At 43.2% G+C, this 25579-nt stretch overlaps 1 protein-coding gene across 6 annotated transcripts in view; it reads right to left on the reverse strand.

The window, feature by feature from the left end:
* LOC106539505 (ficolin-1) overlaps window positions 1-21128 on the reverse strand; it is a 39360-nt gene extending 18232 nt beyond the window's left edge. Inside the window, exons 1-10 of one of the 6 annotated variants that reach the window (XM_087704515.1) lie at window positions 20977-21128; window positions 20600-20845; window positions 20224-20277; window positions 19238-19273; window positions 18859-18885; window positions 18501-18536; window positions 17958-18085; window positions 17621-17750; window positions 17359-17493; window positions 16813-17220 (exon numbers count right to left, since the gene is read on the reverse strand). In XM_087704515.1, the coding sequence (XP_087560641.1) occupies window positions 16970-17220; window positions 17359-17493; window positions 17621-17750; window positions 17958-18085; window positions 18501-18536; window positions 18859-18885; window positions 19238-19273; window positions 20224-20277; window positions 20600-20845; window positions 20977-21067 (1134 nt within the window). In that variant the 5' untranslated portion in view covers window positions 21068-21128 and the 3' untranslated portion in view covers window positions 16813-16969. Of the gene's footprint in view, window positions 1-16812; window positions 17221-17358; window positions 17494-17620; window positions 17751-17957; window positions 18086-18500; window positions 18537-18858; window positions 18886-19237; window positions 19274-20223; window positions 20278-20599; window positions 20846-20976 lie in introns of those variants that run through there. The other 5 variants (XM_087704514.1, XM_087704512.1, XM_087704508.1 and 2 more) reach the window with 5 other exon arrangements.
* Window positions 21129-25579: the final 4451 nt, after the last annotated feature.

A 25579-nucleotide genomic window follows, 5' to 3' on the forward strand; every position in this document is an offset into this window, starting at 1 on the left:
GAGAAAATGGAGTTTCCTTTCTATGTGGGAGAAATGCATGTCTATGTTTACCCACCAATTGGACTGGCACATGCACTCTAATACACCTCCTCCCTAAAATGGGTGGTAAGTAGGGAACAGACCCTCCCTGTACCCCTCATGGGACATGTCCAGAAAAGAGTGCTGCTCCTAATTCTGCTATTAGCGATCTTGAGAATAAGGACTGCAGTTGGAACGGGTGGAGGTGGAATGACCCACTCCATTACACAGTTCAGGCAGCTGTTGGAAGAATTCCAAGAAAGCCTGAACCAAATTGTGAACTGGCGTGTCATATATCTTTTAACTGCTAAAAAAGGTGGGCTATGTGTATTCCTGGGAGAAGATTGCTGTTTCTATATGAATAAATCAGGAGTGGTCTGTGGAGGGGTAGTTAAAGAACTACGAAACCCAGCTTCCTCAATTGGTTAAAGACCACAAGATTCTGAATGGTTCTCTTGAACCAGAAACAGGTTGGATTAAACAAATGCTATTGCTTTTATTATGCGGAATTGCAAGATATTATCCCTTGCATAATATCCTTGCTTAAACAGCTTGTTATGAGGTCTGTAAAAGAGATACAGGCTGAAAAGGAGTTAATGTCAATGAAGCTTCAGATACTAGCTCCTATATTCAAATTGCACTCTTAGAAGAAGGGGAAGTGATTCCAGAACACAAGCCCTAAGATGTGTATTGATGTGCTATAAAATGTTCTTTAATTTGCTATTCTGCAATATGCTGCTTGTATTTTTTAATCTAACAAGCTAGACTCAATTGTGGGTATTAATAGAGTCTAGAAGGGGGGATAAAGCAGCCATAAAGTGAGATTTGGACATTAAGTGTGAAACCTACTGGGTCAGGCTGGACAGCCTCTTAGAACCCCTTTACTTCTATATTAAAAGTCACATAGACAAGAATGGAACTTGCAATAGAATAATTGGGAAAGTTAGAAGTTACTTAAAGGAAGTGTCCCCATTCACTAACCACAGGATGTTCTCGCCAACGTCCCTACTTGTGTTAAAAGTCCAAACCACAAAGTTCAATTATAAGGCTTTCTCCTCAAGGTAACCACTAAGAAATGTGTTAAGAATTTCCGTGTTGCAATGCTTTTGAGAATTTATAAGAATGTGTGCTTCGATAATTAAGGTTGTTCAGAACTTGCAATGCTAAGCCATGGGCTAGCTTTCTGAACCTGGCTGCCAAATAAACTTTTTCTGTATCCTGAGAAGTCTAACGCCTGTCATTTTCTGCAACAGGAATACTTGGGAAAGAATAACCAAATCCCTGCTGCACTTATATTTCTAGATGCCGAGAAAGCTTTTGATCGAGTGAATTGGCAATTTTTAATGAAAATAATGCAAAAAATGCAAATAGGAGAGCATTTGTTACAATCAATTAAAGCAATGTATCAGGAACAAACAGCTCAAATTATAGTCAATGGAAGCTTAACAGATCCATTTAAAATCGAGAAAGGTACAAGGCAGGGTTGTCCCTTATCCCCATTACTGTTTATCATAACTTTGGAACTATTGTTGAACAAAATACAGGGTTCAGATGATTTACAGGGAATCAAGATTAGGCATCAAGAATATAGAGTACGTGCTTTCGCGGATGATTTGGTTATAACATTAACCCAACCACAGGAATCTAGTAAGGTTTTAATGAATATGATTAATCAATATGGCCAAGTGTCCGGATTTAAAATAAATCTAGGGAAAACAAAGATGCTAGTTACAAATATGAACATTAAACAAAGAGAAGTATTAGAAGGAATGACAGGATGTGAAATAGTTAAAAAGGTTAAATATTTAGGAGTTTATATTTCAACCTCAAATGGGAAGCTATATGTATAATTATGAACCACTATGGCGCAGCATACAGACAGAGATGAAAAATTGGGAGAAATTACAATTATCTCTGCTGGGAAGAATAGCAGCAGTGAAAATGAATATTTTACCTAAATTTTTAATTCTTTTTCAAATGATACCAATACTTTAAAAAGATGCAAATTTGCTAGAATGGCAAAAGGGCATTAATAAATTTGTATGGGCAGGGAAGAAGCCGAGAATAAAACTAAAAATAATGCAAGATGTGCGTGAGAGAGGAGGTTTAAAATTACCCAATTTAAAACTATATTATTAAGCAGTAGTTTTATCGGTAATTAGTGACTGGATTAATTTAACAGATGATAGAATACTTAATATCGAAGGGCATGATTTGGTATATGGTTGGCATGCTTACTTGCTATATGACAAAAAGGTAGATAAGAATTTTAAAAGTCATATTTTAAGGAATGCTCTACTGCGGGTCTGGAAAAAATATCAATACAAACTAAATGACAAGATACCCATGTGGGCAATTCCTAGACACGCAATAGAAAACATAAATATAGTACAAAAACAGGATGTAATTACATACAGACAGCTTCTTACCTTAGAAAGAGGTGTACTACAATTAAAACCCTTGAATCTAGTAAAAGAGGAAAAGGTAATTCAAACATGATTTCAGTATGGGCAGTTACAGGTCAGATGGAAAAGACATCAAAAAATCGGTTTTATGAAAGACGAGGATAACTTACTAAAACAAATCAGAAATCAAAGTTCAATGCATATAAAGAGACTATATAATGCATTAATAGAAATGGATTCGGAAACAGAATTAGTTAAAGACTGTATGATAAAGTGGGCCCAAAATTTTGAAGAACCAATAATGTTGGATACATGGGAAAAGATCTGGGTAAGAAATGTAAAGTTTACACAAGCCCAAAATTTGGGAGAAAACTTTTATAAGGTGTTTTATAGATGGCATTTAGATCCTAAAAAACTGGCCTCTATGTATCCGAATTTACAACCTAAATGCTGGAGATGTGACTGTGTTGATGCTACTTACTTTCATATATGGTGGACTTGTAAAAAGGTTAAAGCATTTTGGATAAAAATATGGTGGATTATGCAAAATGTTCTTAAAAAAAGGATAAAGTTTACCCCTCAGTTATTTTTGTTAGGCATAATTACTGATTATACAGTTGTAGAGATTAACCTAAGGTGACCAGACGTCCTGATTTTAGAGACACAATCACGCTTTATAACAAGTTTTCCCGTTTCCCGCCGCGTTTTTAAAAAGTCCCGATCATTTTCTGGCTTCATGTTGAAAGCCCAGTGGATTTGCTTAAGAAATCCTAACCGGGGCAAGACAAAAGACACCCTGTCTAAATTCCCTCTCTGTCTCAGTACTTTCATTGAAGATATTAAAACGTTAAAGCAACAAAACGGACCTCCCCCCATGCCGCTTTTTACCTCATTTTATAAGAAAAAAATGATCTAGTACCATAGAGCTACAGGAAATGGCTAGAGAGGTTACTTCCTGGATTTTCCGGAGGAGAGGGGCACGGAGATTGGAGGACTGCTCTGAAAAATGGTGGCATTTTTCCCTGACTAATTTCACCATTTCAATTTGCTCAGTTCTTTGTATTAACATCTACATCATTCTGGGTTTACTTGGAGTGCAAGCCTGCTGGTAAGTGGGTTTTTTTCTTTTATTTTTTAATGAATTTTAAAATAATATTTTATTTATTGTGCATAGGATTTATTAAAATAGTTTTATTCTGTGTGGATTTAAGTTAAGAACTCCCTGTTATTAAGCTTTCCTCAATTAATCTCTGAGTAGATTCCCACCAACTTCAAGATCCCAAGGGCACATCTTGGAAGCTACACCTTTGCTTAGTTTATAGATGATGCCTTTCCTTAAATATGAAAATAAATACATTTATTGTTCAAATGTGTACATCTCAATAGAAATGACTCTCAGGGGTGACAACAATCCACTAAAATAATAATATAAAACAGTAATTACAAAAACAGGAGCAACTGTTATGAAAATTATTATTAAAAAATAAAGAATAAAAATTGAGTTATTAAGTATATTAATTGCAGCAACCACAATACAATACCTCGGTCCTTCTTTTCATTAAACTAGACATACCCAATTCCAAGGAATTAAAAGACGCTTGCTCCTGGGGAGGAAAGCTATGGCAAATCTAGACAGCATCCTAAAAAGCAAGGTGACCAGATTTTCAGTAAAGAGGGACACCATTGACTGGGGGTGGGGGCTTGATTAAAAATTTTATACGGAGCAACAAAAATTTTCATACAACGCAAAAATAGTATTGTAATTTTTTTTTATTTCAACATAACTACAATTTACAAATATAAATTGTAACTGTTGCCAAACATCAAAATTTTGATCACATGACCATGAAGATGCTGCAACGGTCGCTAAGTGTGAAAATGGTTGCTAAGTGTGAAAAATGGTCATCAGTCACTTTTTTCAATGCCATTGTAACTTTGGTCACTATACCACCTTTATTGCCACAGTTCTTAAGTGAATAACTGCAGCTGATAAGTTAGTAACATAAGTGAATCTGGTTTCCCCATTTGACTTTGTCAAACGGTCACAAAAGGCAATTACATGACCCCAGGACACTGAAACCATCATAAATATGAATCTGTTGCCAAACATCAAAATTTTGATCGCGTGACCATGAGGATGCTGCAACGGTCGCTAAGTGTGAAAATGGTCGCTAAGTGTGAAAAATGGTCATCAGTCACTTTTTTCAATGCCATTGTAACTTTGGTCACTAAGCCCATTATATCACCTTTCTTGCCACAGTTCTTAAGTGAATAACTGCAGCTGGTATTTTGTATTTTGGATAGAATCTTTTTTTAAATTGTCTTAGACTATTTTTAAAAAGATTCTATCCAAAATACAAAATACCAGCTGCAGTTATTCACTTAAGAACTGTGGCAAGAAAGGTGGTATAGTGACCAAAGTTACAATGGCATTGAAAAAAGTGACTGATGACCAATTTTCACACTTAGCGACCGTTGCAGCATCCTCATGGTCACGTGATCAAAATTTTGATATATTAAATATTTCTAAAAGGTGCTCGGTTCGACTCGGACTTATCGGACCTCCACAAGTGCTCTAGGCCTCTCCTCCGGCGCTTCTTCTCCCGGAGCTCCTCGGTGAACCAAGGAGGTCTCCGGGATCTGCTGACCCGGAGGGGCCGTAGTGGCGCAATCCGGTCAAGAGACTCCGATGCCACCGAGTACCAGGCAGCAGCCAGAGTCTCCGCCGAACTGTGGGCGAGGGTATCAGGAATAACCCCAAGCTCCGTCTGGAACCTCAAAGGGTCCATCAGTCGCCTGGGGCGGAACCACCTGGTCGGTTCCTCCTCCCTACAGTGGGGGTTTGGCCTCAGGAAGTCAAGCCTCAGTAGGCAGTGGTCTGACCACGACAGGGGTATGATCTCATTACCCCTCAGACCAAGATCACAAGTCCACTGCTCCGAGAGGAATACGAGGTCGAGCGTGTGACCCGCTGAATGGGTTGGGCCCCGAATTACCTGGGTCAAGCCCATGGCTGTCATGGAAGCCATGAACTCCTGCGCCCCATCAGAGTGTTCACCGAGCGTGGGCAAATTGAAATCCCCCAGGACCATAAGCCTGGGGAACTCAATTGCCAGCTCGGCTACCGACTCGAGGAGCGAGGGGAGGGCTGCTGCAACGCAGTTGGGAGGCAGGTACGTTAACACCAGACCCACTTGACCCTTGAGGTCCAACTTCACCAGCAGAGTCTCACACCCGACAAGCTCCGGAGCAGGGACCCTACGAGGTACTAGAGACTCCCGGATAACAATAGCCACACTGCCACCCTTTCCCTGGGCTCTCGGCTGATGAAGCACCTGAAATCCTTCTGGGCACATCTCTACAAGGGGGACTCCTCCTTCTGTGCCCAGCCAGGTTTCAGTAATACATGCCAGGTCTGCCCTCTCGTCAAAAATTAAGTCCCGGACGAGGGGAGCCTTGTGAACAACAGACCTGGCATTTAGCAACAGCAGCCTGAGACCAGGGTCCTGATTACTCACGCCATCTGGCCTTGGAGTGGGACTCATAGGGCCGGAAGGAGGGATCTCTGTAATATAGCGAACCCTCCTTCCCCGGTAATGGCCAGCCCTAAAGTCCCCGCCGTATCTGCCTCTCCCTGTAGTGACCATAATGCTCCGACCCACTCCCGTAGCAGTAATCCCCCCAGCCACCTCAGTGGCCCCCGCATTCCCCAGCAGGCCCTCCGAGTCATACATATTCATTCACTCACCCAAACAATCCCCACGTAATAGTTAAAAACAAAACAAAAATATAGCAATAATTACAATAAAAGTGGGAACATTCACTCAAACAGGCATAACACAAACATATCCCATACTAAGACAGAAAGAAGAAGAGAGAAGAAAAAAGGAAGAATTTGTTAAAAGAATAAAAAATAATGCGCATCTCTTAAATTAGGATTGGATTGTAGATGGGTTCGCATAAAGTCCAGTCAGGTGGGTTCGCAGAAATATAAAGAGGGAGAAAGATTTTGTCTTCTCTCTTCTTGCGTGATAGATGGTAAAGATGGTATAGATGGTATTGGGATAGAAGCTCCAAAGGGGCTAAGATGGAGTCTCTTAACAACAACGGGTGGCAATGATCGTACCAACCAGGACTAGATCGTGAGTCCAATGTCCAATGTCCAGTAGCCGTGAGTAAGGAACCATATGGTAAAGTCCCGTATAAGTAAGAGCGAACTGAGGGCCAGGGAGAAAAGGAGAGGCCGTGCTGTAAAAAAGGCCTAGGGGGTAGATTAAGGGGTTGTGGTAATGGCCGCAAGGCCAGCTGCCAGGTCTTATACCGCCCCATATCAAACCAACTACCCCTCTATAAAGTCAGCAACAGAGTCTAAAGAGATTCCAAGGAAAACAGGGCCAAAGGTGTCGAAAAACGCCAAAAACATCCAGTAATATAATCCACCAGAGTAGAAAGGGAGGGGGGGCGCCTAAAGAGACTACAGCAGCCGGGAGAAAACCAGCTGCCTTGCCTCCTCCAGCATCGTTCGAATCACCCACCTCCTTTGAATAACAATAGTCCTCCGGAGACAACTAAGCACCAGGGTCCTCCCAATCAGCAAAAGAAATAGGGCTAAAGCTAGGACCATAAAAGATCGTAAAACGCTGGTCCAAAGCTGCTTGTAGGTGACTAAAACGCCTAAGGCTTAAAAACGCCGAAGCAAAGCCTTTAGCGCAGCGCCGCCATTCCGCCAGCCTAAACGAGCGCTGCAAAGCACACTCCGGGCTGCCGCGTGGGACAGAGGACGTTTGGGAGCGTCGACCCTCCGAAAGATTGTTTGTTCAGCTCCCCAGGATCTTGCTCCGTTGCAGGGACCCTGTTTTGTAAGGCTCCGATCCAGAACGCCGGTTTATTTCGGCGTTTTTTTGCTCCACCGGACGGAGCAAAGGAAACCAGCGGCCATCCTGCCTCGCACATGCGCGTAAACTGCCTAATAATTCCTATTATGGCTTAAGGGCTTTATCCTAGTTTGGATCTTGGGTGAGGGCTAATCTGCCTTGTTCAGACTTTGCTGCAAGGAGTGATGGATGAACAAATCTGCATTTCTGAAAGCTGCCCCAGCTCAGTATCTGCTTGTGGGGGAAGGGAGCTGGGGCTCTGAGTTTCTGTCTCCCTTAAGATATTTTATTTCTCTTTTAGGGGAAATACCTTATCCATCCTTTAAAATACTCCTCAAAATATTTCATTCCTCTAGGAGGGGGATGGGTGCTAACTTTCTACACCCCATTGCTCTTATCTGCAGCCAGTGGGATTCCGGGAATGAGAGGTGCAGCTCTGAGCCATGGGGCTTCCCCTTTCTTAATACACAGCCCAGCGGCTCCATGGAGGGCCCAGAAAAAGTCCTGGGGGAGGAGATGTAAGGGCCCTCCAAGTAGCCTTTCAGGGGCTGCTCCCTTTTTGGCTTTATCCTCCTGTGGTTCAAAAGACAGGCTCCCCTGTTTTTGTTAAGATGGCAGGAAAACAACTGAGAGGGGCTGAAATCAGCCTCCCCACTGATTTCGGCAGAAGCCAGAATGCAAAATAGCTGCCTAATTGGGACATTTGACGTCGGATCTGAAGATTCTTCCCCAGATAAAGCTGTTTTATGCATTGATCTGTAAAGTAATCCATCAGGCAGTAGAACTAGTCTTGCCTCTTCCAAGGAAGGGAAGGGGAAATTGTTATTGTTTCTCTGAGGTTACAGCAGCACTTTATTTATTCTGAGATTCATGATGGACAAAGAGATGTATGTGTGCCTCTTGTGTTTACTGGTGGAAAAGTGGGAGATTTGATTGGTTCTGCTGGGCTGGGGCCAAGAGGGAGGTGCCAAGCCTTTGTGGTCAGCCTCTGCTTTGCTTGCTTGCTATCGGCTGTCATAGAAACGGGGAGGGAGGGTGCCTGAGGTGTTTGGAATGGGAAACCTATAGTGCTGGAGGAGTTATCAGAAAGGGAGGTTGGGTCTCAGTTGCAGATTGGTTCATGGGTTGGAGTGATTGGGGGTGGGTGCTGGGTAACTGTTTGATATGTACTTGTTTGTGGCTTTTTGGCTCAGATGTTTTGCTGCTATCTTTTTAAAACCAATAAAAGTATCTTTAATTCCACAAACAATGGAATTGGGAGTTTTCTTTCTTGGTTATTGACGGAGGCACGCATGACATTTAGCAAGATCTCACTCCGCACTCATCCCGGAGATGAAAACCTCCATGGGGAGTGCAGATAAAGGAAAAAAAACACCCAAGAAGTTGTCTAATCCCTACAATGACCAGGAAGACATGGGGGCTACTGGATCCTCTTTCCCTTTGGAAAGGGAACGGATGGCCGAACTGGATTTGGAGGAAAGATCTGGCCCAGATGGTCATTGGGATTGGGGCAAAAGAGTGATCCCAAGGAGATTTCATTCGCATGATGGACTGCATGATGATGACCCAAGCTTTGAAACTTCTGCAAGCGTGAGATAAGCGCTGTTTCCATGAAAGCTGCACTGAGAGGGAGGTTGAATTTACAGAGCAGGGGGAGAGGCAAGCGGACGACCTGTCTAATCCTGAGACGGCCCTGGGGGCAGCCAATGGAGCTGGTTGGGGCAGAGGAGCTACAGCCACAGCAGCAGCAGCCGTTCGAGCACCTCTAAAGTTGGAGTGGGGCCCCACAGGCACCGAATGCCAAAGATCCCTCCCCTTGGAGTGAGGGGATCCCAAAGAGTTGGGGTTTTTCCTGGTCCGGGTTTGGAATTACATGCAATAATATGGAGAGGATTTTCCATCGGAGAAGGCCAAAGTGAGAGCTGTTACTCTGGTATTGGAGGACAAAGCAGCAGCCTGGATGGTCGCTTTGCATAATGATGACTTCCCTCTGCTGAGGGATTCCAATGTGTTTATGACAGTCCTGAGGAAGCGCTTTGATGATCCCCTGGCAAATCGAAAGACATAGAATCCTACATAGCCAGCTGTTCTGTTTGTTCAACTGCCAAGAGTCCACCAGGAAAGCCTCAAGGACTTCTTCAGAGTGTTGCCCGATCCGGTGCACCATGGAAGGAAATATTGATGGATTTTATTGCTGAGCTACCAGAAAGTCTCGGGAATACTGTTATCTGGGTGATCACCAATTTGTTCTCCAAACAAGTCCATTTTGTAACTTGTCCCAGGATCCCATGGGCGAAGACATTGGCTAAATTCTTTATTTTACATGTGTATAGATTACATGGGGTTCCTGAAAACATTATTTCAGATAAGGGGATCCAATTCAATTCTCTCTTTTGGAAAGAGTTCCTGAATTAATAGGCTCTGCCCAGGGGCTAAGCTCCACCCACCTAATGGGACCTGTGAGAGGGCTAACTTGGTTCTAGAGAAATACCTTCCAACTCACAGTGGCTTGGCGTCTGCTTAGTGTTAACTATAGGAGGAGGCGAGAGAACTAGGGGCCTCTTTTGCATAAGGAATTTTTCACCTTTTAAAAGTTAAGAAAGGGTTTAAAAGCAAAAAAAATCATATGCAAAGGAGGCACTGATTCTCCCGCCTCCTGATCTGGGAGCAGCGAATCATGCCTTGTTGTTGCAGTTGAGCACGCTTACGTTGGGCGGGTTATTTCGGAGGGCGCGCTTCAGAGGAGAAAGGAGTGGGGGAGAAGGAGAAGGCTCGCTCTTCACCCCTCCCCAACCTTCCCAGGGTCCAGATTCCCTTCGCTGCAAGCCTTGCCGTCTCTTGCATCCCAAAGGTGGGTGGGTGTGGGAGCTTTGGTGGCCCCAATTCTTCTCAGGGGGGGGGTGTCTCCTGAAATTAAGAATTATAGATCAATTTCCTTATTAAATTCAGATTACAAGCTATTTGCATCTATACTAGCTGAGAGACTTAAAAAATATTTAAATGGCTTCATCCACTCAGATCAAAATGGCTTCTTACCTAAAAGACAAATTAAAGACAACATGAGAATGATTTTGAATGGAATATTATGAGGCCCACCCCGAAAAACAAATGGCATTGATGTTTCTCGATGCGCAGAAGGCTTTTAACAATGTGAATTGGCAATTTATGTTTTTACAATTGGCAATTTATGTTTTTACAACTGGAGCAGATGAATTTTGGTAAGAAATTTACTCAAACCATACGAATGATATATCAGAAACAATCAGCAAAGATAATGGTAAATGGAGAATTAACAGATCCTATTGAAATAAAGAGAGGTACGAGACAAGGTTGCCCATTATCACCATTACTTTTTGTCTTAAATTAGAGGTCCTAAACAGAAAGATCAGAGAAGAAGAAGAAATAAGAGGAATGACAATTAAGAGAATAGAGTATAAGCTACAAGCGTTTGCAGATGACCTAGGTTTTATCCTTGAAGATCCACTAGAAACAGCACCCAAACTGCTAGAAAGAATAGAGGAATATGGAAAAGTAGCAGGCTTGAAAATAAACAAAGATAAAACAAAGATTATGACAAAGAATATCCCAGCAACACAAAAGGAAGAGTTGTCAGAAACTTTGCAGATTCAAACTGGGGATATACTTATCACCTAGATGTAGCACTCTTAAGGAGGACAACTATACTAGACTAAAACAACAAATAGCGACTGATCTGATGAAATGGGAAAATCTGCACTTATCAATGATGGGAAGAATCTCTACAATTAAAATGAACATTTTACCTAGAATTCTATACCTGTTTCAGACAATCCCAATCAGATTGGGTAAGGATTTTTTTCAAGATTTAAATAAAATAGTTTTGAAGTTTATTTGGCAAGGGAAAAAAGCTAGAATAAAACTTAAATTGTTACAAGATGCTAGATCTAGAGGAGGATTTGGCCTACCTGATTGGGAGCTATATTATCAAGCAACAAACTTGATGTGGATTAAGGAGTGGATATCATTAAAAAAAACTCTAGATTATTGAACGTAGAAGGTCATGATTTATTTTTGGGATGGCATGCTTTCTTATGGTATAAGGGAACTAAAGCACATGGTTATTTTAGAAGACATTATATAAGGGAGACGTTGTTATTAAACTGGGAAAAGGTAAAAAGATTACACTACTTAAAAATTCCAGTCTGGATATCAACAATTGAAGCATTTTCATATCCAATAATATATAAAAAGGAACAAACAGTTAGATATGTTGAATTATTGAATGCAGAGGATTCAAGAGTTGAAACAAGAAGGGATAGAAATGAACTGGTATTCATATGTACAGATACAATCTAGATATAATGAAGATAGAAAAACCAAAGGTTTTTACAATAAAATGACCGAGTTAGACAAAATTTTAACAGGTACTGATGAAAAAGTAATTTAAAAACTATATGGATATTTATTGGAGGTTAAATTGCAAGATGAACAAGTTAAAGAAACTATGATAGCCTGGGGAAATTTTTTTAGGTATGGGATTGATTTAGAGAATTGGCAGAAATTGTGGTCTCAAAATTATAAAATGACAATGTCTACTGCATATAGAGAAAACTTGTATAAGATGTTTTACAGGTGGCATCTACCCCCAACTAGAATTGCAAGAATGTTCAAGAATAAATCAGAAAAGTGTTGGAAATGTCAACAGATACCGGGTTCATATTACCACATGTGGTGGACTTGCACTGAAGCTAAAAGATACTGGACTAAAAGCCACATGTGGTTGGAGAAAATGACACACAAACAAATAGACTTTAAACCAGAGGTCTTTTTATTGGGGATCATACCAGAAATCTACAACAAAGACTTAAAATATTTGATTGTAAATGTGTTAACAGCAGCCAGAATTGTATTTGCAAAAAACTGGAAAAATGAAACAATACCAAAACAGGAAGAAGTTATCCGAAAAATAATGGACTGTGCTGAAATGAGTAAATTGACACTTGAAATTAGAGAACAAGAGGACGAGCAATTTTATAAGATATGGGACTTGTTTTATGGGTGGCTAGAGGAAAAAAAACTTGGAAATGAAAAACGATATACTTATGCTTTAATTGAAGAAGTTAAATGATGATACAACTATGCTGTGAAATAAACTAACAATGATACAATGAAAAATTAATATATCTATGAACTGAATATTTTAGCATTTTTTGCTTTAAAAAGGATAAGGATAATAATAATTTTATGTATATTTAATAGAGGACTGGTGATATAATGTTAAGAACGTATTATAATGATATTCTGTTGCTGATAAATAATTTTTAAAAGGGAATAATTGAAAATTAGTATATATATGTAGTGACTATTTAGGACGTTTTGTTGAAAAATGAAGGAATAAGACCTCTGTTTGAAAGTATGAAGTACAAGGATAATAACGAACATAAGTATATTTTCGGGGGGGAAATAATACTAATGGTAACTGAATATATATTGTAGAATGAAAGTGAGGTATTTAGTTATACTAGATGAAAAGTCTGAGATGATAAATATTATTTGAGAATATGGATGTTAAAACACCTGTAACCAAACGACATGCTGTATGTGATGATGGTTTTTTTCTTTTTGTGTTTTTTTTCTCATTTTGTGTGTTTTTTTTATTATTATTGTTGTATGTATTAAATATATACATATATACAAAGTGTGTGGGGGGGGGATATAGTTAGAATAGATTAGCACAGGTAAGGGAATAAGAAATGATACTAAATTATAACCTATTAAATGAAATAATAAATGTATAAGAATGATAAAAGTTAAAACACCTGTAACCAAACGACATGCTGTATGTGATGATGGGTTTTTTTTCTTTTTTCTTTTTGTTTTTTCATTGTTGTGTGTATGTGTTGTCTATGTAATAAAAATTTTAAAAAATTATATTAAAAAAAAGAGCCCCGCAACTTGTATGGCTGGCGGTGGGAGACCAGCTGAGAGGCCTAGCATCGGTGGAGGGGGAGGTGGCTGAGGTGGGAAGGCAGATAGGGAGAAGGAGTGATTGTGGGGAGGCTGCGAGGTCCAGGCGACCCTTGCTCCCAAACTTCTTCCTCGGCGATCCCGAAGGCGCTCTGCACGCACTCAAGAGCCCATCGCCTCCACCCATCAGCAGCTCAGCGCTCCTCTGGCTGGCCTGGCTCGATTGGCACTCGTTCGGCGCTGCCTCGGTGGCTCCACGTGGGCGCTGCAGCCATGGCGGTGGGCGCGGAGGGAGGCGTCGGTGGCCTCCCAGCCCTGGTGGCAGGTGAGCGCTCCCCCTGGGAGGGTGGGGGGCTTCAGGGCCAGGGGGAGGGGAGGGACGCCCAGGGGGGGCGGGGGCTTGTGGAGGGACATGGGGGGAGGTCCTGAGGGGAGGGGGGGCAAGAGGTCCTGCCAAGGGTGGTTATAAATGCCTGGGAACAATCTGACATTCCCCACGATTCCCCCAGATTCTTAGCCTGTATAGACATAGCCTGGCACCTTCTTCTACAGACCTTCATGCCCCAAACCATCATTGTTGCAAACCACCCAGAGTCACTGAGAGGGAGTGGTTGGCCATATAGACCTCACTTAATTCCTGCAAGAGCATCAGGACCATATTTATGGCTTTATCTACAGCGACATCACCTATCCAGTCACATATTGTTGTCCTCATTTCACTGAGCCCTTTACTAAATACTCCTTTTTTTTTTCATTCATGCTTTATTTCAGTGACGTGTGGTGAGCTTCATGGCCGGTGAGGCTCCCGCTCTATGGCAGACGCGGCGCCGGGGCTCCGGCGGGACTTTTGTGCTTGCCTCATCGGCCATGAAGCTCACCGCACGTCACTGTCCACATGACACCTTATGGAGCTGCAGATTGGTTCATGGGTTGGGGTGATTGGGGGTTGGTGTGTTGGGGTCCTTAAAGCTCTTTGTTGCCAAAGGCTGGCAGATTTTATCCCCTTGGAATAAAGGAGACTTGGAGACTGTCAGCTGGATTAAAGATCATATCTTTATTTATTTATTTACAGTTTTTATTTAATTCATTGACTGCCCAACTCCAGTGGACCTGAAGGGGGACAAATGGAAAAGCCCTCCCATCCCAATTCTGCAAGATCATGTGTTTGGTCTTGGTCAAGGTCAACCGTGTCTGCATACCAACTGGATGAGAAGTTTGAAGATGCACCCCTCATGACATCTTAGGAAGTTGCAGATTGGTTCATGGGTTGCCGTGATTGGGGTTGGTGTGTTGCGGTGCTTAAAGCTCTTCTGTGCTGAAATTATTTAGAACTATTTAGAACAGAAGAACGTGAACAATCCTGCAAAGACTGAAAAGAAAAGTAACTCAACCCAGAACTTAAAGAAAAAGTGGTGAATGAACTGACTCCATTAATAGTTTAGTGAAATAAGTTACAATTATATACAATATCTAGGGATGCCCACTATCACCTCTGCTCTTCATCCTGATGCTTGAAAGTCTTTTAATAAGAATTAGACAAAATTTGGAGATAAGAGGAACTAAAATTAAAAAAGAGGAATATAAAATCCAGGCCTTTGCAGACGATTTGGTATTCATTATAGAAGACCCACTGGAAACAGGAAATAGCTTAATGCGAGAACTAGGAAAATATGGAGATGTAGCTGGGTTAAAGATTAACAGAAAAAAGACTAAAATGATAACTAAAAATTTGAAGGAAGAACAAAATAAAGAATTAGAAAGAATAATAGGACTGCAAGTGACAAAGAAAGTTAAATATCTTGGAATATGGCTAACTGCAAAGTGCTCAACTATAAAAGAAAATAATTATACAAAATTAGTGCAACAAATAAAAAAAGATCTAGAACTATGGGGGAAACTACAACTAACATTATTAGGGAAAATAGCAGCAATAAAAATGAATGTACTACCCAGACTATTATACCTATTTCAAACAATCACCATAAAATTAGGATATTTTTTTTTACTGAATTGAATAAGATTATATTAAAATTTATATGGCAAGGGAAGAAAGCCAGGATAAAGTTGAAAGCTCTACAGGATGACAGAAGCAGAGGTGGTATGGGACTCCCGGACTGGGAGCTTTATTACAAAGCAGCAGCACTAACATGGATTAGGGATTGGATAAATTATAAAAATAAAAGAATACTAACAATAGAGGGCCACAATTTGCAAATGGGATGGCATTTTTTCCCATGGGAAGAGGGTAAAAAGAAACAAAAATACGTTCATAGACACTATATTAGAGATGCACTGATACAGGTCTGGAATAAAATTAGAGAAAAACATTACATGAAAATACCGACATGGCTTTCCACAATGGAAGCCATGACACATCCCAATACACTAGATCTATCGAAAATGGGTAGATATAGTGAAATTTTAGAAAGCCAAGGGAATTTGAAAACAAATCCAGAATTAAAGGAGCAAAATATAAATATAGATTGGTGGCCATATCTTCAATTACAATCGAGATACAAAAAAGACGTAAAAGAATATGGAATATACACAGAATTACAACAAATAGATAAAATTTTAATTGGCCCGGAAAATAAATTAATAACAAAAATTTACAAATATTTATTAGAAATAACATTAGAAGAAGAAAAAGTTAACGGTTGTATGATAGCGTGGGCCAAAAACTTTGGTTACAACATAGATCTAGTGGATTGGGAAAGAATTTGGAACACAAATTATAAATTAACACAATCAGCAGCACTTAAAGAAAATATATACAAAATGTTTTATCGTTGGCATTTATCACCAACAAGATTGGCTAAAATGTACCCAAACATGAAGCCGACCTGCTGGAAGTGTAAAAAAGTACAAGGGACTTATTATCACATATGGTGGACCTGCCCTGAAACAGAAAAATATTGGACCAAAATTTGGAAATGGGTGCAAGAAATTACAGGAGAACAGATAAAATACAAACCCGAAATCTTTCTACTGGGAATAATCAAAGGGAAATATACAAAAAAAAAATTAAGTACATATTAACACATCTGCTAACTACAGCTAGAATAGCATTTGCCCAATGCTGGAAACAAAATAATACCCCCTTGGATGAATTAGTGATAAAAAAAACTTTGGATTGTGCAGAGATGGACAAATTAACACTGAAATTAAAAGATAAAGAAGAGTCAGAATATTATGAAATCTGGAACAATTGGTACAAATGGCTGCGAAACAAGAATAAAATTAATTAAGCCAAAAAACTATATATAAATGTATAGAGAACTGTGTACAAAGGTGTGTAAATATAGAAGCAAAATATTATATACATGTACAGGTATGATGACATAACAATGTTGATGTAATGACTGTAAGATGTTGTAGAAGGGAAAAATAATTTAAAAATCTGCTAATGAAAGCTCTTCTCTTGCCAAAGGCTGGCAGATTTTTATCCCCTTGGAATAAAGGAAACTTGGAGACCATCAGCTGGATTAAAGATCATATCTTTATTTATTTATTTACAGTATTTATTTAATTCATTGACTGCCCAACTCCAGTGGACCTGAAGGGGGAAAAGCCCATCCACCCCAAATCTGCAAGATCATTTAATCAAGTGAATTTTGTAAAATGCAAGCTCTCTATCAAGGTAACAAATCAAAAGCAGAGGGGATGGACTAGATGCCCTTTGGAACCCCTCAGAAAGAAAAAGGCCCATCAGCCTGAAGGAACATCCTAAGCCACAGGCCGGATTTTCATTTCGGAGCGCTTGTATGAGTAGTACGGGCCTTTCCCAGTACCCCAGTTGATGCCGTTCCCGCGAGTCTTGTGTTTTCCCAGCCAGTATCTCCCATTGAGATTGGAGTGGTGGCATTCATGGTACCACCAGGCCCCTTGGCACTTCTCAGCGCAGTTGAACTTCCGGGGGTCCTGCCGTTTTTCCTTGGTGGAGAAGGGCATGTTGTTGTGGAAGGAGAGGGAGTCACCTGGGAGGAAGAGAGGGGGGATGAGTGCATGGAAGGCCAGCCTAAAGCATCTCCAGGGAGGCCTTCATTGGCCTACCTGGCACTGCCCAATTCCAAGAGGCTCATGGAGAAGAATGCTGGACTTTGTCAGGGACTCACCTGCAGAGCCACCTGTGAAGGCTCCCAGAGTTAGCCGATACCAGTCGGATTCTGCTGCCACCTGGAAGGATGCATATTTGGCGAAGGAATGCTGATTTTCAAAATCAGTGAAGTCGACACGCAATTCATTCTTTCCTAGGAGGAAGAAAACAGCCACGTGGGTCATGTGGTGCACAACCCTTGAGGCTCTTCCCAGTGAGGGTCCTGAGCCCCTCTCCCCTGGCAGCAGGAGGGTTCAGGGTTGCAATGGGAAGCCCCTCACCCAGCGAGGTCAAGCGGTGAAGGTTGTCATTCCCCAGCCAGAATTCGGTCAGCTGGTTTCCAAATCCTTTCTTGTAGGCAGCCCAGTCGCGGAAAAAGTCCACAGAACCATCCGAACGCCTTTGGAAGACCTGCGGGGGAGAATCAGGACTCTTCACCTTCCAGCTCAGCAGGACCCCAAATCTTCGCTCCAGACTCAGTTTCTGGTACAATCTTGGGTGTGTCTGCCATGGGGTATAACTCTCTTCCCCAGGGAAGGCCCCCTTCAAGGCAGGGTGGTCAGAAGCACCATACGCCTTGGCTACACATGGAAAAGAGCTGCCCTCCACCACACTCACAATCCATCCGCCTCCGTCGGTGACCATGTCGCACAGCACCTGCAGGGGCTGGCAGTCCTGGGGGTAGATGGTGTACCAGCCGCTCAGGATCGTCCCTCTTTTCAAGAGCTCTTTGCAGTTTGGGGCACCTGGGCAGAAATAGGGCAGGAGAGGTTGGCACTCTCTGTGCCAGGGTCTTTGCCAAAGGCTCTTATTCCTGAGAGACCGGCTCAGTGGCTGCAGTTGGTTGGCAACAGGCACTTGACCATTAAAGTGGGCCAAGGGGTTGCAGTGTGGCATTACATGATGGGAATGGGGGCTTCCCATAAGGGTGAGTGGGTGGGCTGGATTACCCTCCCCTCCTGAAATGTTTTTGGAAGACCATTTTTTCTGGTCAAGATGAAATCTCTTTTAGTGCAAAACCTTTTTTTGTCTTTTCCAAAAGCTGCCAGTGGTCAGAAGGGGGTCCTGTAAATGCTGGAACTGCCTGGCCACAGCATTGGCTCTTTAGGGAATTGGGGTGGTGGTGGTAATACGGACACAAACACACATACACACACTCACCTCGCTTGCACTGAAGCTTCTCCAGCTTCTTCTCATCTGCAAGAAAGAAGGACGTGGGGAAAAATCCAATTCCTCCCCCCGGTCATGTGGTAGGGAAGGCCAGTAGAGGTGGGGAGGGATCACGCCATGCTGACATGAATTGAGGAAGGGGGCAGAGGCACAACTATGTCTGATGAGCCAAAGCCTGCCAACCCCTCAGGGATCCCTTTCAGCCTAACTTCATGCCCCACAGAGCTCGTTGGGGGGCTGAGCTGCACAATTCAGCCAAGGACCCCAGAGAACAGAGAACCTTGCAGAGGCCCTGATCCGAGGCAGCCCCTCCCAATATTCCCCTTAAGAGAGGGGACACAATCCTTACCAATTTCTCCTGGGTCACCTTTCTTGCCTGCAATGCAGAGAGAAGGACAAGTGAAAAATTCCCCCTCTTTAGGAGGGTCCAGTACTATCACTGGGGCTCAAGAGGGGGTGCCAAGCAGCTGAACCCCAGAAGCCCATAACTATCAACATCTGCTGAGTAAAAATGGGTACCAAGCTTTCTCCCCAGCCCCCCAACACATGCGGGGGCTGTAAGCCATTTTCAAGGGGGTCCCTTCCTTTTGGAAAATTCTTCTGGCACAGTGGAGCAAAACCAGATGACATGATTTACATCATTTGTGAGAAACACCATGTGCGGTTGGGAGAGTAAAGGCGCCCACGATAAGAACCAGGGTCCCAGAGCAGCACAACCAAACTCTTACCTTTCTCTCCAGGTTGTCCTGGGTCTCCTTTTTCCCCTGAATCAAAGGGAAGAAATTCTTTTGAGACCTCCTGCGCTCAACCTTGCTTAATCCTCCTGCCAGGCAGCCCCAGAGATGCCAACGGCAGCAACCCAGGCATGCCACGCTCCCAAACTGGTTCCCTCACTGCCGCTTGGCCGCCACCCTTTTGAAATTTAGTGACTGCACGTGCAGTGTGTGTGTGGCGCATGCGCATGTTGCGCATGTGTTTTGAACGGGCAGTAATGCTGGCAGCATCCCACCCCTGACATATACAGATGGCAAAAAGAAAACCACATGCCTCTTGTGAGTTTACTAGATGGGTGGCCTAGGGAAAAAAGCTGTTGCAGAATCTGATAATCCTGCTAGAAATACTTCGAAACCTCCTCCCAGAGGGAAGCAACAGAAACAGACCGTGAAGTGGGTGTGTGGGGTCTCTAACAATGCTTCAAGCTGTAAGTACGTAGCGCTTATAAGCAGTATCCTGAATAATGGGAAGCGAGCTTCCTATAATCTTCTCCACTGTCCTCACCACTCTCTGTAGGGACTTTCTATCTGAGGTGCTGCGGCCACCAAACCAAATGCTTTCCATCATCCCTCTGTGAAAAGTGTTGAGGACAGAAGGAGAAAGATGTCCTCTCCTCACCCGACACAGGAAATGCAGATGGTGGTTTGCACACTTCACTAAAGATAATGTCTGAAGAGACCAGTTCAGATTGTTACTTTTCTGCACCCCCAGATACTTAATACTGTTAACCACCCCTACATCTGCATCCTTGATACTGAGTGGAGTATCACCCTGCCAGGTCTTTCTAGAATCTACAATGATCAAGCAATCCAACCCCCCCCCCCCAGTTTTAGGGTCCCCTTTTGGGTTCCTTTCCCAACGTTTTCCTTTCTCTCTCCACCAGCTACCCAAACACACCTGTGCCACCCTGGAATCAGGAAACCCTCTCATTCCACCTTACCTTTTGGCCCAGGTGCTCCAATTTTCCCGGGGATTCCCTGCAAGCCCCTTTCACCTGTTAAGGAAAGGCATGGTGAAGTTCCCAGGTGCCCACAGGGAGGGAGGGGAGTAACTCCCAGCAGAAAAGTGGCTGAGTGGGCAGCCCCCTTCCAGCCACTTTGTGTTTTGTGCAGGTTGGAAAACCCAAGGAAATGCCCCCTTTGGGAGGAGGAGTTTTGACGGATCGAGTGCCCAGAAGACACAGTTCTCTTCCTCTCGTGCCAGTTCTTGCGGTCTTCATTTCTGGCACCTTCCTTCTCCCTTGTGACCAGATGGGTTATTTCTTTCGGAAGGGGTGAGGTTCAGGAGTCAATTTCACCCCCTGTCCACAGACCCACCTTTGGCTCCTGGAATGCCAGGGGGCCCCTGTGGACCTTGGAGTCCTGGAACACCAGAGAGTCCCCGTGGCCCTTGTGATCCTGGAATGCCAGGGAGTCCCCGTGGCCCTTGGAGTCCTGGAATGCCAGGGAGTCCACGTGGCCCTTGGAGTCCTGGAATGCCAGGGAGGCCCCATCTTCGCAAGCTCCGACTCTCCCGCACAACGGATATTGTCTCATTGCCATCCAAATCCGGCGCCTTAAGTTCTGCAAAGGAAGAAAAAACATTTGGAAGAAAGAAAAATGCTTTTTTTTTAGCTAAACTAAATTTCCCACCTCTGAAGGCTGGAAGAAGGTTGTTGTCCCTCTTCCTCAGCGCCAACCTGCCTGATACTCACCTGGGACGGAGGACTCCTGTGACCCTGGATGGATTGCGATCATCAGGCAGAACAGGAGGAGGAGACCCACTTGCTTTCCAACTCTCCTCATGGTGCCCGCTGGACTCTGACTGCAACCTGCCCTGGACCTTCTGCTTTTATTTGGCCGATCTGCTTTTGTCCCTTTCACTTCTAAGGGGGGACTTTGGGGAAAGAGTCACATACCACCAACAGCTTCCTTATTGATCAAAACACACCTCTGTTAATTAAACAGCACATTTAGTAACTCCTCATTGTAGAGGGAGGATTTCTGCATTTCCTTCCCAGGAAAGCCACCGTCAAACATGCCAATTTGGTCAGTTAGAAAAACAAGCCTCTCGAATCCATTGTTAATGAAAGTAGACTTTACCAAAGCCAAGTGGTTAGAAGATAAGCAAACCCGGATCTAGGATTTTCATAGGCAAAGCTTATGGTTACCTTTTCCCATGTTCCCACCTTCCACCCTGGTTATCTTTAATGTCCAATTGGATTCTTAAAAATTGCTTGGGTGAAGGTCCCTGGCTTTGGAGGGTGGATGGTTCTGCATTCTAGTGTGATCTTGGAACTGTTGGCAGTTGCACAATGCATAGTTTTGATTTATCTCATGCTAGTCCAATGGTCAAAATTATGCCAATGTTAGGTCCCCATAGATCAGGACTCTGCCATTCTGGTGGGAGGGGTAACTTGGTAACATCTTATGGCTTGTTCCTAGCTTTGGTCTTTCTTTTTACTTTGATGTTTCTTCCCATGCACACAAAGCTATATCCACAGAACTGGTAGTAAAAAAATTTGAATCCCTCCACTGGGAGGTACTACATCACCTATCTCCTGTTTATAACACAGTCCTATCAGCAGTCCCAAGAAGGTTCTGCACCCATTTGCACTACTCAGGTGACCCTGAGGACACAGATAAATCTCCAAGTGGCCTCAATGACTCTCAAAGAGAGAACTAATGACCAGATGACTGCAAGGAATATAAACCTCCATCATTCAGTCAGAACTGAAGAAGCTTCTTAGATGAGAAGCAAAATGTCTTCAAGGAAAAACCAAGAAAGCCCAGTTGCCTCTTGAAGAAGTACCTTTGTGACAACCCTGACCTGGAGGACTGAGAATCCCCATAGATATTTCAGAACTGAAGGTCAAATGTCCCTTTTGTTCTGCTAAGGCATGCCAGGTGCTTGGGAAATGGTTGTTTTGTTTCTCCAGTGTACAGATCTGCACAATGACTGACTGCATTGGACTACGTATATCACGTTGCTCAGTTTGTGGCCGGGTGTTTCATCCTTGGGGGGGGGGGGGGACACAAGCTTCAGCCTTGGATTTGAAGTGTGCATGTATATTGGTTGAAATATACATTGGTTGATTTTTCTCTTTTCTATCTTTGCTGGTAGGCAGACCTTTAGCCAGGTGGTGTAGGGTTCTGATTACTCCCGTTTGATGCTCCAGTGGGTGGTGAGAATCAAAATGTAAATATTGCTCTCTGCGTGGGTGTCAGATCTGTGAATCTGCCTTTCCTTAGGGGAGGGGGGATCCTTGTTTACATTTATGCTTTATCACTCCCTCTCTCTCTCCTATGGCATTTTCTCAGCTTTTGGGGAATGTAAGGGGAAGGCCATGGGTTGTATTGTTTGAAAGCCAACTGAGGATGACCCTGAGAAATTTTTTTTATCACTTTCTCAGAGTGGCCCAATGACATCTTCACACCTGCGGATTGGCTGAATCCACAATGGACTGTTGAGAGGGGTTTCTAAACTTCAGTGATAAGGTTTCTGTAATGTCTACTGCCTAGTCCAGGAAGATCAGTGCCAGGCCTAGAATCCATCTTTTACATTCGGCCACATTTTCTACTGTGGGAAACTGGGAGGGGGGTATGGGAGATATATAGTCATAATAATATTACTTTCTCAGAGAGTCAAGGACATTTTGCCCCTGCACCTGGAGTGGCGTGATTGGGAGGCATCTCTGCTTGGAACGGTGCCTGTGTGGGGCATGGGGTGAGCATGGGGTTGCTGGGCAGGGATTGGGGCTTTCTTTTGGGTGGGGGAAACCTGGAAGCTTTCAGATTCGGGTTTTCCCAGATGTGCCAAAATGGCATCTCTAATAAAGTGGAACTTTGAAGAAACTCAAGCCTCGGTGTCTTCTTTCGTTGGGGGTGTTTCTTGGAACTCTGACAGCTAGACTGTTTTTATTAACATTTTCCCATGTCAGTTTGGTGTATTTGTCCACAGAGTTGATATGTTTGACAAACACTTCCATTTCCTGTATTTTTATCTTGACCCAAGTATCGTCCACATAGCGATACCAGTGAGTGGGTGGAAGGAGTCGAGGGCTTCGGGTTCTACCCCTTCCATGTAGAGATTGGAGGCCTTCTAGTCCAACCCTCTGCTCAAGCAGGAGACCCTCTACCATGTCAGATAGGTGGCTGTCCAGTATTTTCTTAAAAACCTTCAGTTATTGTTTTTGTAGCTTACCAAGAAGGAGCTTGTGGTCTACTTTGTCAAATGCCTTGCTGGAGTCAAAGTGTGCTGTTTCCACAGCTTTTTGCCCGTCTACTAATTTAGCCACTTTGTTAAAGAATGAAATCATATTGGTTTGGCATGATCTGTTTTTAACAAAGCCATGCTGGCTACTAGTTATAACTTTATTTGTTTCTAGATATTCACAGATTATTTTTTCAAGTATTTTATCCAGTGTTGGTCAGTGCTTTGAATTCCATGACGGAAATGGTCCAATTGCAACCCAAGATTTCAAGGTCCTTGAAAACCATCCAGAAAAGAGCCAGGAGATGCTTCCTTGCTCGGCCTTTCGGCTCTTCTGGAAAAAGCCACTACAGAATTTGGCTGTGGATGTTGTGTTTGAGAAGTCAGGCCCTTCTCCATCTGAGGTCAGGGAGAGGCTGCTGGCCCAAAGCCTGAGTGTTCTTACACTGTGTTGTGAACTACTCATGAAATAAATTCAAAGTGGCGCAATGTGTAAAGATACAGCATGGATAAGCAAATATCTCTAAAAGCCACTGGGGGAGTAGAAAGAATTATGTAAAATTGGATGCTTTCCCCCTGTGGATGAAATAGCCAACTAGTTCAGTTCCAAACTGGGAGAAAAGCACTGGATACAAAATGGAGGCTGGAGGATGATTTGAAAGATGGTTTAATGATGGACAGAACCATCAAGCACATGGGTTCTGGTGCAGCTGACCACATGGAGTTGAGAGTGAGGGGTGTTTATACCTTCTCTTAGGATTTGCACTTGAGCTTCCTGTTCCTGTGCAAGAACATGTATTCTATTGTCTGTTGTCAGACTGCCATGAGGCCTTGTGGGGGTTATGTAGGGGTCATAGCTGGCTCTATAGGCAAAGTACAAATCTTAGGTCTTTGTCTGGGCTGTCAGCCTCTGCTTTGCTGCTGCTTCGGCTGCCATTGAAACGGGGAGGGGGGGCATGGTATTTGGGAGGGGAATCTTTGATGTGCTGGAGGAAGTTTCTAGACGCTGAACTGATCACCTTACTGCGCATGTGGAGGAGGGGTGTTTCCCACCAAGGCCAACGGTCCAGCATTACATCCTGGTGATGCCTTTCGAAGTTATCTCACACCTGACATTGGGGGGGAAATATGATTGGACTGTGCACAGGGATGCCAAGGGGAGGGGAATGAATTATACATTATATTATTAGCTTTTGCGCCTAATTAACCAGACTCAGCTTAGCTTTGCAACTGTTCATTTATAATTAGTAAAAGTACACTTGATTTCAATTCAAATGGAGTCCAGTGGTTTTCTTTCCTGATTACTGAATGAAGTGATGCTGACAATAAGCTGAGTCTCATTTTTCACCCATCCCGGAGCTAAAACCTACCGAGGGGGGTGCCCTCACAAGAAGAAAAGAAATGTCTTTGCATGTAAGTGACCAGGAGGAAGAGGAGGGGGCAATGGCAGGACCATCTTTAACCGAAAGACTGGCCGAACTAAGAGTGGAAGAACCTGCCATTCGTCCCAGATGGACTTGGGGTGTGGGACAAAAAGAGGAGCCTGAGGAATTGGATGCTGGAGTCACGAGAAGGAGACCAAAGAAAAAATCAGCTGATTGGGGTGACTCTGGGGAAGAGGATTACAAGCTTTCCCACGCCATGAGACTTCTCAAAGAAGCATGGACTGAACGCAGAAGCCATGAGAGAGCAGTGGAAAGGGAGCCGACTGAGGAACTTGAGCAAAGGTACTCAATGCATAGTTTAAGGGAGGGTGAAGGAGCCAAGGGGGGTTGTGTGCAAGAAAACCCAGAATCAGCCTCCCCCCCCTCCAGCTAGAGTCGCTCAAAGAGTAGGGGGGGGCCAGGTGACGCCAAATGGCAAAAGTCCCTTCCTTAACCGTAAAATATGATGGAGACCCTAAACGTCTTGGGCTTTTTATAATTCAGGTCTGGAATTATATGGAAATCTATGGACCTGATTTAGAGACAGATGAAATGAAAGTGAGGATGGTGTTGATGTCCTTAGAGAAGGCAGCCGAATGGATGGTCGGCCTACACAAATGCAATTCCCCTCTCCTGAGGAATTTTAATGACTTTATGGCAGCCATGAGAAGGAGGTTTGAT

This window comes from Thamnophis sirtalis, unplaced genomic scaffold, assembly GCF_051295495.1.
Source record: "Thamnophis sirtalis isolate CommonGarterSnake01/CBP01778 unplaced genomic scaffold, rThaSir2_p1.2 scaffold_2, whole genome shotgun sequence".
In the NCBI taxonomy this organism is placed as follows: domain Eukaryota; kingdom Metazoa; phylum Chordata; class Lepidosauria; order Squamata; family Natricidae; genus Thamnophis; species Thamnophis sirtalis.